General features: G+C 42.2%; 1 protein-coding gene across 1 annotated transcript in view; it reads right to left on the reverse strand.

The window, feature by feature from the left end:
* The window catches only part of AGBL1 (AGBL carboxypeptidase 1), a 784924-nt gene that overhangs the window by 475624 nt on the left and 293424 nt on the right, over positions 1–15876 (reverse strand). The window contains exon 16 of the mRNA XM_025893095.2: positions 15246–15426. Coding sequence (XP_025748880.2) covers positions 15246–15426 — 181 coding nt within the window. The remainder of the gene's footprint in view (positions 1–15245; positions 15427–15876) is intronic.

Raw genomic sequence — 15876 nt, forward strand, 5'->3', positions numbered from 1 at the left:
CCACTCCAGCAACACTCAGTTTGTTTCCTGAGATTAAGAATTCCTCATATCAGTGAGGTCATATGATACATGTCTTTCTCTGATTGACTTATTTCACTCAGCATAACACCCTCCAGTTCCATCCATGTCTTTGCAAATACTTTTTTTTTTTTTTTTTTTTTTTTATGAAACATCTCTTAGTACCAGTAGGTCCCTCAGAACCAGTTTGGGAAACGCTAGCCTGGAGAAATCTTCACTATCCTTCCAAGGCCTTTGCCTCCCCTTTTTAAACTCTTTGATGTCTGACTGCTTCTGCGAAGCCATCTCAGACAGACTGAACTGAAGTGTTTCTAACACTTTATCCTTTTCTGTGCAGAACTTCCCATTCTCTGTCTTACGAAAGCACTTTATATGCATAAGATTACTTATAACATCTGCATGTATGTTATCCTTCTACTCAATGGCCATTCAGTGGGAGAGGGCTGGCTTCTCAATTCAGCTCTAACATTGTGAGAATTTAAAACCCTGGGACACCTGGGTGGCTCAGTCATTAATCATCTGCCTTTAGCTCAGGTCATGGTCCCACGGTTCTGGGATTGAGCCCTGCATCGGGCTCCCCGCTTGGCGGGAAGCCTGCTTCTCCCTCTCCCACTCCCCCTGCTTATGTTCCCTCTCTCACTGTATCTCTATCAAATAATATAAAATCTTTAAAAAAATATTTTAAAAACCTAACTGAAGCTTACTGGGCATCTTTTCCTCTCTTCTATAGAGAGGGGACGGGTCTGGATTTTTGAAATGCAAGAGCCCTTCCAATGTTAATTTTATAGGATTCTACTAACTTCTGATTTCCTATATAATGAAGTGGTTGAGTTGGCGGGTTCTAAAATCACACACACACATACACACACTGTGATTCAGTACCCTCTTTATCCAATTACTGCCTGTGTTCTGCATGTCCTTATGATGTGGAAACAAAGGCGGAAGAGAAATTATTAAATTTTCTTACTACCTACAGCCCATTGACAAGTCCTTGAAACGGGCAGAGTAACATTCCTCTAGGGACTCAACTGCCTCCATGTTGACACTTTGCTAAGGGCAAAAGGCAGTCCTAGCCTGACCCACCCCACCCCCGGGATCCTGTAAGCCCATCTTAACATAAAACTTCCTTTAGAAATTTCCTTTATCTCTAAACCCCCCCAAAATAAGTGCTGGCAATCATCCCTCAAGCATATGGCCCACCGATATACATCTGAAGAGTCTCATGACTAAGGTTTTATTAGATGGTAGTAAATGACCTTTACCCAACAATAGCCAGCCCCCTCAAGGTCCCTTGCTTCCAAAATTCTTTAGAGACTTGTGCTATCCCTAACCCCCTCCCAACTTAAAAGTATATAATGGGCCACTCCTCATGACTCCAGTGTAGCTCTTTCTGCCCACAGGTCCTATCCCGATGCTTTAATAAAATCACCTTTTTGCACCAAAGACGTCTCAAGAATTCTTTCTTGGTCATCGGCTTCGAACCCTAACATCTTTCCTACATCACTTAGACATTTATTTTGCCCTGAAAATATTAGTTTCCTCCTGAGTAAAGTCATATTAGTATGTACCACAGAGAATTGTTGTGAGGACTAAAAGAGGTGATGTGTGTAAAATGTTCAGCCTTTTCAAGCACATGTTAAGCGCTCAGGAATATTGGCCATTTTCTTGTCATTGATATTGGTTGTGATCATGGACACAGTGGTGATGGTGATGGTCAGGAGAGGAGGTGGTATGACAACAAAAAAATAAATAAATGAACTATGCATTTGTCCCAGATTTCAAATGTGTGGATGACTAAGACCAATCAGCCAGAATAAGCTAGTAGAGCACATGCCCATGTGCTTATTAATGAGTTAATAAGTGTGTCTGGGGTTGAGATGATGCTGACATGATGCCGAGAAGCATGGCTAAGCGGGTATACCCATGTCCGGTCTGCCTTCCACACTCAAGCCTGACTTGGAAACCAAACAGTGACAATTACATTATTGTTAAAAAATACCACGTGTTGAGACTAACTGCAAACCATACATGATTTAAGTTAAAGAGGAGAAGTGAACTCAAATAAGGAGCTTCTCAAAAGGACTTGGAAAGATGGCTCTCATAAATAGGATGATAGTCAGACTTAATGAAGAAAAATAACTGTTCCCATTTCTACTGGGGACCATGCAAGAACAAAGGGAAAGAAATTGCTTGCAGATAAAATTAGATTGGCTACAAGGAGAAACACTTTAACTCTAAGAATTGGTCAGCACCAGCCTGTTTGACGGAGGGATGCTCTGTGAACTCTACTCAGATTCACAAATGTCAGGGGAAATACCCATCTGTTTGCATGGTTAAGGGGAAGATTATCTACAGTCACAGGGAAGCATGCCAAGTAATTCTTCGCAATTCCCAAGCTTTGATGATGATACAACGTAACATGCTAAATGGTGCTGTTCCCAGCATGGGGCTGCTGACAAGGAAATTTCTCAAGGGATTCCTCGGGCCAGAATTCGCCTTTAAAGGCCCAAGTATAAATCAACTAGGGGTGGGTATGTATTCAAAGAGCAATAACAGCCCTCTCTAATTAGACACGATCTCCTAAGAGAGGCATCAACAGAGCGGTGAGACTGGCACTAGTAAATTAAATTTTTAAAATCCTGTCGCAATCACTCCCCTGACATGCCCCTTCCTTAGGCTCCACTCTCAGTTATTTTTTATTTATTGTAATTACTTTAGTAATAAGATTTGTTTTCTTGTTATTATATATATTACTGTGCAGAGTAAGAAAAAAAATAATAGCCAAAAAGAGTTATGTTTCTTATTTATCTCCTTGGCCGTTATTGGGCCAGGGGGAGGGGTGGGAGGCAGGGAGAAGCTGTAAATAGAAAAGAAAGTGTTTCCTACAGAGTGAAGATGTATAGGAGCATATTTGCAAGAAGGAAGCAGGGCAATGAAGGAATCAGGCTAATAATTCAAAAGGGCTAGGTGGCTCAGAGAGATAAATAACCGAGGAAAAGACACCATGGACGTCAGGCCAGGGAGGGTGGCTCCACATTACCGAGGCTGATGTGCTGTCTTTGACTTTCCCGTTTATAAACTCTGACCTGCTGGCAGAAGGACCCAGAACTGGAGAGCATGAAGCTCCTGGCAATTCTCCAGTGCAGCCTGACAGGTGCAATTCCTTCTGGTTCCTGATGGGGCACACTTTCCTAGGAACCAGGGCTCCCAGGGATGGATGGGGGGTGGGAGGGTGCATAAGGCTCTGATGCTTAGGCTGGGTACACCCGGGAGGCTGTCCGCAGGCAGAGAAGAAGACAGGTTCCACCAATCACAGACACTGCTCCTGACAGACACCCTGAAACACTATGTGAGATGGCCTGAAGCTGATTGTAGGCTGGTTTCTAAAAGTAAAGAAGCCAGACTTTTGTCCAAGGAAACAACTAAATCTATTTTAAGAGCAAGCATGAGGAGGGGCGCCTGGGTGGCTCAGTTGGTTAGGTGGCTGACTCTTCGTTTCAGCTCACGTCATGATCTCATGGGTCGTGAGTTTGAGCCCCCCATCCAGCCCCCCATCCAGCTCCCCACCCAGCTCCCCATCTAGCCACACAGGACTCAGATCAGTTGGGGAGTCTGTTTGAGGATTCACTTCCTCTGCCCCTCCCCTGACTCATGCCCTTTCTTTCTCTCTTTCTGGAATAAATAAATAAATCTTAAAAAAAAAAAAAAAGAGTAAGCATGAGGAGGGAAAAAGGCATTGGCTGAATTCCTCCAATTCCCAAGCTTTCTCTACTGCTATATATTTTATAAAAGTTATTCAGTCCTACACCTTCTCCATAATTTTAAAATCACAAGGACAAGCAAAGCTTTAGTAAAATATTATGCATTTAAAATATCTGTATATTTTATATATGGTAAGATAAATATTATATATACTATATATTATGACATATAAATTACATATATTATATTATGTATAAATAAAGGAGTTTTTTTCACCTTTTTCGTCTTTGACCTTGTCCCTCCCTCTGCAGAATTTCTATCCCACTGCCATGCCTTATCTTGGCTCTCTTTGAGAAACTGAGATGGAAGTAGGAAATCATTAAGCCTGCTTGTCTCGACTACTGAGAGGAGCTTTGCATGGCTCACCACTGAAATTCAGGTATCTGAACGCAATCAGAGGAACCTTTACTTTTGTATTTTCAGACAGTACTTAAAGTTTCAAAGTACTACGGTATTTGATCACGATACTAATCAAGTGAGGTGCCATGGTTAGGGCTTACTAACCTCTTAATAAGTTGAAGAAATAGGAGTGGAGAGGTTAAGTGATTTGTCCAAAGCCCCATGGCTGGAAAGAAGCTAATTCTGACCAAAGCCTGGGCTTTCTGATAGCCCAGTAGGAATTCCTTGTACTGAATCATGATCACAGTCATCCCAGATGAAGAAAAAGAAAGACAGAGTCAGCCAAACAAGGAAAAGCACAAACTATTTCCTTTGAAAAAGGCAGTGCGATCTTATTATGACTCTGATAACAAGGAGACTGGATCGCCTCTTCCTTTGCAAAAGCAGAACACTCCAAGAGCGAACGGCAAAAGGAATAGCACCCTCGGTACTGTGGGGGTGGTTAGGGCTGCGCCTCCTATTCCCAGATACAGACCCTCATGTATTTCAGGGAGCTATGGAACATACATCACTCAGTACATGGTAGATGTGATGGGAATTGAGAAATACATCTGTATTATACCCAAGGGTTTGCTTTATAAAGACTTCTGTTGAACGAAAGTGTAAGGCAGCGGATGCTGAGAAGAGAGAAAGCTAAAGGGGAAATTGAGGCAGAATAGATGTTCATCTACCTCCCTCCCTGCCTGCATCCCTGCCCCTGTTTCTTCCTCCAGAGAAGGAATAGAGAAACACCAGAGCACAAAGATCAGAAGTTGCCCAGCCAATGAGGGAGCAAAGCATTTAACAAACAAGCGCATTTCCCCAAGAGCCTCGGCCCCAACTTGATCAATGATTCTGCAACATTGAATCATTTTTAATTTAATGCTTCTGGGAAGTGGGGGGGGGGGTGGAAACCCATCAGCTACAGGCACAGTTGGCAAGAGCTGGGTATTAGCATTTGGCAGCATTTATTATTGCTGTTTATGATGGCATAAATTAGGTTTATGCTGATATAATTAATAACCCTAAATTTAGGAATAATAAATAGTAATATTTGTTCAGAACTGCAACGTCTGAGGAAGGCAAATGGAGTACTCAAGCTCCTGACTCCTTCTCTGTATGTAGGAATGGGTATGGCCAAGGAAGCCCTTGGGAAGGCTCTCCCACAACTCCCTGCCCCTAGGACTATGCATCACTAAACACTATGCAAATGACTTAGCAGCAGGATTTTAAGAGTTCCCAGAGCAAATAATTTTCTTGTTGATCTCTATGAACAAGTTCATCTGTAAGATTGAGTGTGCCACAGTTCCCTCTAGAACCAGGACCCTCAGTGTTCTCTTAGCCCACACTGCTCTATGGTGTATGTCCAGAGGTTCGGACAACTGTGCCAAATGCCATGTTCTTCATGGATCCCTCTACCTCCTTCCACATCCTAGAAGGAAACTCCTGGATGTCCCACAAAATCCCTGTAGACCATGATTTCAGAATTACTGAGATATTTGCAAAGGAAGAATTTAAGGCAAAAAGTCACTTCTGCATCTTTAAAAAAAATTTAAATGTGTAACTGCCTTTCATTTTACAATCTGTAAAAAAAAAATCAGTGAGATTAAAATATTCCTATAAATGTTCCCTTTCTGTATCTAGGAGAATATCTTAGCATCCAAAATGGACTGAGACCTCCTTGTTTCTAGTGAAGGCAGGAAGTAAACGGAGAAAATTACAGTTCCTCAGACCAAATAATCCCTTCCGGGTCAGAATAACATTTTCCCCTGTTTTCAATTAATAAGGAAAGTAAAGCAAAGAGAAAGATTAGGGGCACCTGGGTGGCTCAGTCAGTTAAGCGTCTGCCTTCGGATCAGGTCATGATTCCAGGATCCTGGGATCAAGCCCACATCGGGTTCCCTGCTCGGCGGGGAGTCTGCTTCTCCCTCTGCCTCTCCCCCGCCCAACTTGGGGTCTCTCTCTCTCACGCTCTCTCTCAAGTAAAAATAAATAAAAACTTAAAAAAAAAAAGGAGAAAGATTAAATGCGCTTTGCCCATCTCTCCCCAGAGATCCTTAACACAGAGACATACAAACAGGCTAGAACCAGACCCACACTGACATGTCCATCCAAATAGCCAACCTTCGCTCCATGTCCAGAACATTTTAATTTTCCTAAAAACAAATAGAGCCAAAATAGCCAACCACTGATAATTCTGCCCTGTTCCAAGCAGTACAAACTGGCAAAACAGTCTAAATTTTACAAGTACATAACTGCAAGTTGACGTTCCTTTGTCAGCTCCCAGGGAGGACCGTTGGGCTCCACAGTAGAAGAGTGGATGACTGGTATAAGCTAAGCTTTACTTGCTAAGAAATACGATCTCTGGCTAGCAAACATTCCACAGGGAGATTCCACAGCAGAAATTTCAGATTCCCCTGGCCTCGCTGGAGGGAGAATTTGGAACTAAAACTCTGGAATGAGGGTTTTAAGGAGAGTATTACTCTCATATCCCATCATGGCATGTCATCATGACCATCAGCGTCATTTGGACAGACCACATGGACCCCATCACTCAGCTTCCCAGAGACCACACAGCATGGAGAACTTTCTCCTGATACCCTCTTCAGCTTGTGGTCATCTAAGCCCTCAGAGAAGGGGACACAGTGCCTTGCTGAGGAAGACGGAGACACAGACCTACTGGGAGGGTGCCCATGTGATAACTAGTGTCCTTTACTGGTCCCCCCTGCTTTTCCCTGCCCCTCTTTCTCTCCTGGACAGAGGATTCCTGCTCTACTACCTTTGCTTTGCATGAAACACTAAAGAACTCACCCACAGGCACACTGAAAATCAATGCTTTGGAAGCCAAATATGGACAGTGAGTCCATAAAGGAATGAATCACTTCCCCCTAAGGGTATAAACCCTCCCAGCTTGGGAGGATCCAGAGGCCCCATATTAAACCCTAGTCTTTTGAAGACTGCCTAAGACAATCAACCAGGCTCCCCAGCGTGTCCTCAGTTGTTTGTTCAAGACAGTGAATGATGACTAAGACAAAGAGAAGAAAAGTAGAAGACCAAGTAATTATGGTGCCCATAAGTTCAATAGGAACCACCCCTCAAATGGGTAGGATACAAATTCGCCCTTGTAATCCAACCTATAATAAAACATTATGGGTGGTGCACCAATACTTAAGTACTAATATTTAACTAAATATATATCCAACAGTTCATTTCTCACAGAAGTGGCTCAAAGCTTTTTAGAGCCCTTGCTCTGGTCTAGAATGATGTAGAGGTCCACAACTTAAAACACTTTAGCAAGGTCAGGTCCACCCCAGGTTAGATTGAACAAACATCTATGAGGCACTTACCACCTCCCGGACTCTATGCTAAAAACATTCAAGAGGCGAGTCACCAAGATGACTGCCTAGAAGCTTGGACACGAGTGGAGCTCACAGCCAAGGGGGAAGAACATGAGCTTTGCAACCAGGCCAACCTGACTTTAATCCCGGACTCTGAAACATCAGATATGTGGGTGACCTTATGTATGTCATCCAATCTTTTGCCTCAGTGTTCTTTTCACCTGCAAAATGGGAGTAAATTTTTTCATAAGTTTAAAAATTAAAAAAATTAAAATGAAAACCATATCTTTATCTTACCAGATTGACCAAAAAGATAAAAAGATTGATACAATGCAGTATTTACAAGGGTATGGGGACCAGGCACTTTCACTCATTGGTGGTAGAAATCTGTATCTACACATTTTCTAAATAATCTGGCAATAATATGTCTCAGATATAAAATACGCATAACATCAACTCAACAGACTTCTTTGAGAATTTATCTTAAGGAAACAGAGAAATTCACCAAGAGAATAAGAATATTCCCCTACCTACTGTTTATAATGGAGAATTGTTTAAATTAATTATGTCAATACCATGACATAGCTATTTTAAAAACTAATAATATTATTTGTATTCTTTGCCATAGGAAGATGTTGTTCATTTATGAACTATACTACAAAATATATGATTTTACTTAAGAGAGATAGAAATATATTTAAATAAATAGCTGACATTCCTGGAGTTGTCAGCTTACAATCAAATGGCTAATGAATCTTCTCCAACTTGACAATAGTGTTTATGTCTGGGCAGCCTAATTCCTGAAGGGCCTCCATGTTACCAAAGCCTAGAAGCGCTATGTAGTTACCATAGATTATAATGTGAACAATGTCCCTTGGAGTCATGCAATGCAGTAGTCCTGAATTTGGATGTTTTTTAATTTCTTCCCTCAGCTTCTTCTCTACACTGGAATTTTCTACAGTAATGATGCACTTTTTTTTTTTTTTGCCATTGGAAACCATAAACAAAACCATTTTATTTTTTGAAAAGAAGTCACATGTATACAGTAATCAGCCCAAGGCTAGGGCATGTCCAGAGCTCAGCTAATGGATGCTTGGTGCTTGCTTCTCACCAACCACCTCTGAGCTGTCTGTCTGCTCTGTCGCACTGCAGCTAAAACTGCAAATTACAATGCTCAGGCTCCCTCATGGTATGTTCTGCCAACAGGAGGTACTTGAGGGAGAGAAGAAGGCAGGGGGAGAAAGTAAAGGACGCCCTTCCTGCTCTCCAGTGCCAGTTAATGAGACGACAGCCGCAGTAGGCAACTGGGTCAAGGCCTGCCCCCTAGGCCGCGGGACACCAGCGTCACTGCCCCCTCACAAGTGACAGCAGATACATCCCCTTGGCATTCAGACATAGGTTGCTCCACACTCTTCCACCCTCCCGCTGTGTCCCCTGGGCCAGGTCAGACCCCCCTTCTCAGCATTCCAAATACCCATCTCTACATAAAGCTCCCCCCACCCTAGCCCCTGGGTTCTGCTCCCTCCACCGCTTCCCCCTCCTTTCCTCACCCTTATAGGGTGCCTATCTATATTTTTAGATAAAGTCTGTGAGTTCTCTTATTGTAGTAAAATAGGTGGGACCTGCCTCTGCAATTATTAATCTCTTGGCTTCTTTGGCATCCCTTTTTGAACTTCCAGACGTCTGCCACCTGTGTGAACCAAATCTCATCTTTAGAAACATCGAACATCTTGGCTGTTTTGTGGATCACTTTTATAATTAGAAAACAATATTGCTATTTTTTTTTGATGTGCCAGTTTTTCTGAGCATAACTCTAAAGACTTATCTACTGTATTTCTTCTTCACTGTTCCCTGAGGAATTTCTTGCCTAAGTAGGACGCCACTTATCCCCTTCCCCAGTCTTGGGCAGAGATACTTTCTTTAAGTCTCAATAGCACAGCTGAAACAAGACGGAAAGGCTGATTAAGACTTTACTAAAGCATAAATGATGTAACGGAAGGTAACTACTCACAGAAAATTGGGAACTGATATGGGTATAGCTGTTCTCATTCTCAAGTAGCCACTTGAGGGACTGATCGCTTCTTCTGGCTTCTTCCAAATGGTACGTGCCTCCTTTCCTCTATGACCTCTGGTTAGACCAGAGTTTCTCCAATTTCAAGCTCAGGGGAATTACCTTTTCTCCTTAAAGGCCCATTTGTCAGGCAGCTTTTCTTGTTCCAGGACCTGCTTCTTTACAGGATGCTTGACAATAGGAATAACCAATCCAGTCAATGACTATACTGCTTCCTCTGACAGGGAACGTTCACGGACAGTAGCACCATGTATCATAGTACAAATAGCAAGGATGCCTTGATCTGCCATGATCTAAAGACCCAGCGCACAAACCCTCCGTGTTACTTGTATGTATGATCACGTGCAGGTGGGGAGGTAACCCAAGCAACATCCGATGTGGAATTTCTCACCAGTCTGTTATCTGGGGGCTCAGAGAGTATCTTCCATTCTTACTTATGCAAATTGAAAAAAAAATTACATACTTCCTATGGCCCATTTTTTTCAAATGGAACTGCTCTGTGAGATCCAAAAGTCTGAGAAGCAACCACGGCTCTATGTAATTATATTGAAGAGATTTGAAATATATTAAAAAGTTAGAGTTGAGGTCATATCAGAGGGGAGCCCTAAGCATATCAAAACAGGAGGGAATGGAAATGGCCCTGCCCAAGCTGAAGTCAGCCAAAGAGGGATAATCATCAGCCCTTTGGGACCCTGAAGAGTTCAGCTGAATTAAAATAGCCTACGGAGTGGGCGGGGGAATAGAAGCCCCCTGACAAAAAGAAAAATATTCAAAATTAGCTGGGTGTTGCCTACAGCCAAAAGCAGGCAATAAGAAGAAAGGATGTATTCTCCGATGGAGAAGGCTGCCAGGACAAGGCAGTATAGAGGCCAAAGCCAAGCTGGAAATTCAGATCCCATGAAGGAAGACTGAGGATGAACCGATTCATTCATCCTGGGCCCAAATTACAGAAATCTGCAAGGCTGTGTCTTCGTTTGTCCCAGGCATGCTGGATATGGAGGTCCAAGCCAACAAGACTAATTTCAGAGACCACCTGATGGTTGCAGTGAGGAGGGCTGAGGCTCTACTTTCATCTCCATCCAGGGGTGGGAAGGGCTGGTAGTAGATCAAAATGCACATGGGCTTTGGAGCTAGAGAGTGGGTTCAAAATCCAGCTGTCACAAGCCGGCCACATAACCTTGGGCACAGTTGTGTTTATGTGCATGTATTTCAATTATCTAGACAACTTCTCATGCCATTTCTGCCTTGAACTAACTTTCTTAATCTGGGATAATTCATTTTTACCTCTCTGGTTTCAGTTTCCTTAACATTTGAAGGACCAGGGGTGCCTGGGTGGCTCAGTTGGTTAAGCGACTGCCTTTGGCTCAGGTCATGATCCTGGAGTCCTGGGATCGAGTCCCGTGTCGGGCTCCCTGCTCAGCAGGGAGTCTGCTTCTCCCTCTGCCCCTCTTCCCTCTTGTGCTCTCTATCTTTCATTCTCTCTCTCAAATAAAAAAAAAAAAAAAAAACAAAAAAAAAACATTTGAAGGACCAGGACGAAATAATATACATGAACCCTCCTAGCTAGAACATATTGTTTTATCCTAATGCCCTTAAAAATTCCTTACAGAAAAGTGGTATAGCATAGACAGAAGTTCTGGTCCTGCCTCTGTAACACCGGCTTCTTAAACTGGACCCAAGATTTCACCCTTATGTCCTCAAGATTTTATATCTAGATATTAGATAGAAGACCTGCATTTGGGGGCCATAGTTACAATTACATAAGAAAATCTATGTAAAAACAAACAAAAAAGAACAAACAAGCAAACAAACAAACAAACAAGAAGGTTCTTGGCCCATGAAAGGTACTGATTGATTTTTTTTTTTTTTAAAGTCTGTGAGTTCTCTTATTGTAGTAAAATAAAGTCTTTACAACCCACAGTGGAGTAAAGGAATATTGGCACTAACTTTAAATGGTCCCAGATAGTTTAAATTGTCAAGATTTTTTATCTGATTTTTACAGTTTCATTTGTTTCCCCTAGAGCATTCAGCTATTACTTCTTAATACCTTGGTGTGTTTACTCATAGTATGCCCTGCTCTTTATTGTTGCTTGTTTCTGTTTCACAATGGCCTTGGAAGAAGAAAATCAAGTTTGTAGAGTTGTATATATACTAAGAATCAATATAGTCCAATTCTCCTGTGAATAAAATGTTGGACTGTGTGTTGACTTCATAAAAATTATTTTATCACTACATTCTACCCAACAACAAAAGTCCAAAAATTGGAAACCATGCTAGATCTCTCCAACCCCTCACTTACACACCATGCCAACCTTTTGCACCAATCACCTGCCCTCTCCCCACTTCACACTCTGAATAAGCCTCCATTGTCACTTCCACCCTGACCCAATTTGTTGACCCCCTGGTTCTTATCCCAGGTAGCAACGAATGATAAGAGTCAATGATCCTCCTGGAATCTTTAGAACTCAGCCCAATTCTATATAAACAACCAGGCCAGCAAGATGGCAGACTGTTTCTTTTGGAAACCATCTTTACAGTTTGTTTTCCTGTTACAGAAACATGTTGCTAAGAGATCTTTGGCTTGGCAAGACCCACTAAATTTTTGCTAGAAAATCCTGGCTTTGTCTCTCTGACCACTGTTATCAAAACCTCTCAGCCATCCTCAGAGGCTCCATTACCATCACCACAAAAGGAAACTATTCTACTTTTACACATTCTTGCAAACTCCACGGGGGCCCATGAGTATTTATGAAAGAAGAGTACAGTCTAGTAAGTTAAGCATCACACATAGGTTTGGGCTCTCCAATCTTTATGCAAAGATTGCTTCTTTGCTATTCAGACCACACACAGGGCAGTTCAGTTACCTTATCCAAAGAAGATCAGAACATCAGAAACAATATCACATGAGCAGCGTTTAGGCAAACTACATAAAACTCAGAGCGGACTTCACATGGGGAAGTTGAGGCATGTAAAAGGGGTATTCAATTTCATCTATGGCGTACCCCAAGGTAAGACTGCATAAAATGTTTGAAGTTCACAGGGCAAAGATCAAAGCACAGAAAAACACAAATCCACCTAGTTATGCACAACGGAATGGTCATGCTCTGAAATGGAATGCCAATCACAGAAAAAGTTCAAGTAGAAGTTAGATGAACCATATGTCTGGTGGGTTCTAAGAAGGATTCATGAGCTGAGACTTTTAAGGGCTTTTACTGTGAGATGCTGTGCATCCATTGTAGTCTCAAGTCTTTTGAAAATGGTGTGCTGTGGCCTATGGATTTCCTATCAGTATAATAACACAATGGTTTCCAAGTCCCTTTCAGCCAAAATTGTTTCAGTGGGCCAAGTGATCTATGATGTGCCTTGAGCTCCATGATAAAAGATGCAATATAAAAAAAAGGGTAATTTTAGTCATAATAAATAATGGTAATGATGATGAATGGTAGTGTCACTGAGAAGAAGCTGGCCTGCCATTAGGGAGTCTAAAACAACCAGCTATGAGCTGAAAATGACTGTGTCCAGGCCAGGAGGATGCTCCATGACTGAGACCACATTAACCTTTCAACCAAAGACCTGGACCAAGCCCCTGATTTGGAGGTGTGAGCAGTTGTAATGGAAGAAACTACAATACTTATCCCTGAGCTTGAATATTTGCCTTGGGCTTAGGAGACATTCTCCCAGACAGTTCAATAGGGAGCATGTTCCCTTACTCTTCCAACAGAAGAGGAAACTGAGTAGGTCAGGGTAAGAGCCAGATTGCACACTAGAGTTACGACTCTAAACCCAGTATGCTTTCCATCCTCTACCAGTCCCCCGACAATTCAATGGAAAGAGAAACTTCAGGAAAGAGCCAACTTGGATGAGAACATGCTGAAATGGGATCATGTTCCTCAAGATGGCTTGCATAGCTGTTTCCCATCCATTTAGGCTGATAGAGCTTGCTAGTGAAATCCTGGGTGCCTCAAGCAGGGAGGAGTCACCCATTAATGTCCTAGACCTGTTCTCCGGAGCCAGTGTAACATATGGCGGGAGGCTGCTGAGTTCTGCTGGACCAAGAGGGAACACTGCTCTAGAGCCTTGTCCAGCTTGAGAGCTAAGAAGGCTAATTGCTTCCAGAGGCCTAATTAATGCTCCTAAATGAGGAACTCGGCCTCCTACTCCTCACATGCGCTTGAAGACCAACCAGTCGCCACAGGCAAAGACAAAGGACCCTACTCTCTGCCCATCAAAAACCTCCACCAAAAACGAGGGAGTCTGGGAGTTACAAAACCAGGAAACTTGTTAGGAACACACGAATCCTTTACTTCTTTGCCTTTTTTATTTTTTTGGTATATACTGAAATTTTATTTTTAAAGTCTATAGCTTTGACTTGCTTGCATTTTGGCATAGTTTAACATATTTTATCATTTGGAATGTACTCTGATCCTCTTTTTATATTTTATCATGATTTTTTAACTGATCAGTATTCTTTTTTGTGCTTATCCTCTGAAGCTAGTCTATTCTCAGCTGCTTAAAATGTATTTCATTTTTTTCCTTAAGGAAAATAATTACTATTTTATCTTTCTTAAAATGGTCTCTTATTTAGTTGAAGCCATTTTAAATTTTATCTCTTTGAAATTTTTGTTTTCTTTTTTATATTTTTTAAATAACTCTCATTTTATCTCATTTCACCTTTTGATATTGCCCTATTTTCTCTGTTTTCTAAACTTGTGCTTTGCTTCTCTAATACTGACATTTTAAACTGTAAGTTCTTTTCCACATATAGCCTCTGAAATTACTTTTCTTTTGATTTTTTTAACTTATTTTATGTTCTGTTTTTCCCATAGGACACCAGTGTCCATTCCCATAGTGAGAAGAATCCTCGATGACCATAGGAAGAGGCCTTAGTCTCTTTCCACAGGGTTTGAGAATTTGTGAACATTAATCCTGCTGCCCCCATCCACCAGGCATGGCACCTCGGGGACCCGCTCTGGTTTCTGCACTTCAGCTCGCAGAGTCTAAACGCCAACTTCTTCCAAAAGACCTCATCAGACCCTGGACTTCCTTGTTCCCGCCATGTGTTCTGAAGGTGGCAGGAACGCAGTGAGGAGAAGCATCGCCCCTTCCGTCTCTCCTTCAACCAACCATGACCCTCCAGCCATTCCACAGCCCCTTGCAACCCTGCCTGCCAGCCCGTTCGGATACGGCGACACCCTTCTTGGGGCTGTATCCAGAACCCAGTAAAATACAACTCAGAATAAAGATCCCCCTGCAGTAAATATCAGTAAGGAAATAAAAGCACTGGTCTTAACTGTGGAGAAATCAGAATTTGAGTTCTGACTTTGCCACTAACCCACCATGTGCCCTGGGCAAATCCCTTGATTACCATGGACACTAATTTTCTCCTTTAAAAAAAAAGACTTACACCAGATTATTTCTAAGGACCCCTCTGGAGTTAACTGCCCAATAATCTATGCCCCTTTAAAAAACAAAAAAAAAAAAAAAAAAAAAAAAAAAAAACCTGAAACAACCTCAGTGTGTATGGAAAGTGTGTTGTTATTTGTACCCACTAACAGAAGCCCAAGAGAATTTATTCCCGCCAGAGTACCAAGGCCTCTCCAACCACACCCTCTGAGCGACACAATGCATTACCATGGTGACATAAGTGAGGACCCAGTTGATCTGGGTGTCTGACATACTTGCCATTGATGACACCATCTGGATTGAGCATGGGGATGATCTTGAAAATGAAGTTTTCCCTCAGGAGTCTAGCCACGGGGTCACTGCTGACCAGGAACTCCAGGGCCCCCTTCATCACCCAGCTGGCGTTGCTCTCTCCCGGGTGCACTCGGGCAGTGATCACCTGGTATGGACGCTGCCCTGCCAAGACAGAAACATGAGAAAATTAAACCTAAATACACTTTCCATTTCCAGCAAGATAATCTCCCAGGGGCCAGAATTACACCTGACTGGCATAAAGTCCAGAATACGTTGATTGTTTCCCATACACATCTGATCCACACTGATCCATTTTTCTATTTGCTTCTATAGTTTGCAAGACTCAAGAAAGTATAAAGTGAAAGCTCAAGGCTGTTATCAAAAGCTAAGTACTTAGTGGCATGAAAAGAAGCCAAGAAGCCAATTTTATCAAGACCACCAAAGGAACAATTAACTCTCCAGAATCCAATAGCATGATGCTGTATGTCACAGATCTGAAATTGAATCTTATCTTCATACTTAGCAGTTGTAAGATCTTAGGTGAATAATTTCATTTCTGCAAGGCTAACATCTCATCTGTAAAATGGGGACAATGATGCTGATCTTCTGTGG

The sequence above is a fragment of the Callorhinus ursinus genome, unplaced genomic scaffold (assembly GCF_003265705.2).
Source record: "Callorhinus ursinus isolate GAN/ISIS: 27379988/994484 unplaced genomic scaffold, GSC_fseal_2.0 scaffold45, whole genome shotgun sequence".
Taxonomy (NCBI): domain Eukaryota; kingdom Metazoa; phylum Chordata; class Mammalia; order Carnivora; family Otariidae; genus Callorhinus; species Callorhinus ursinus.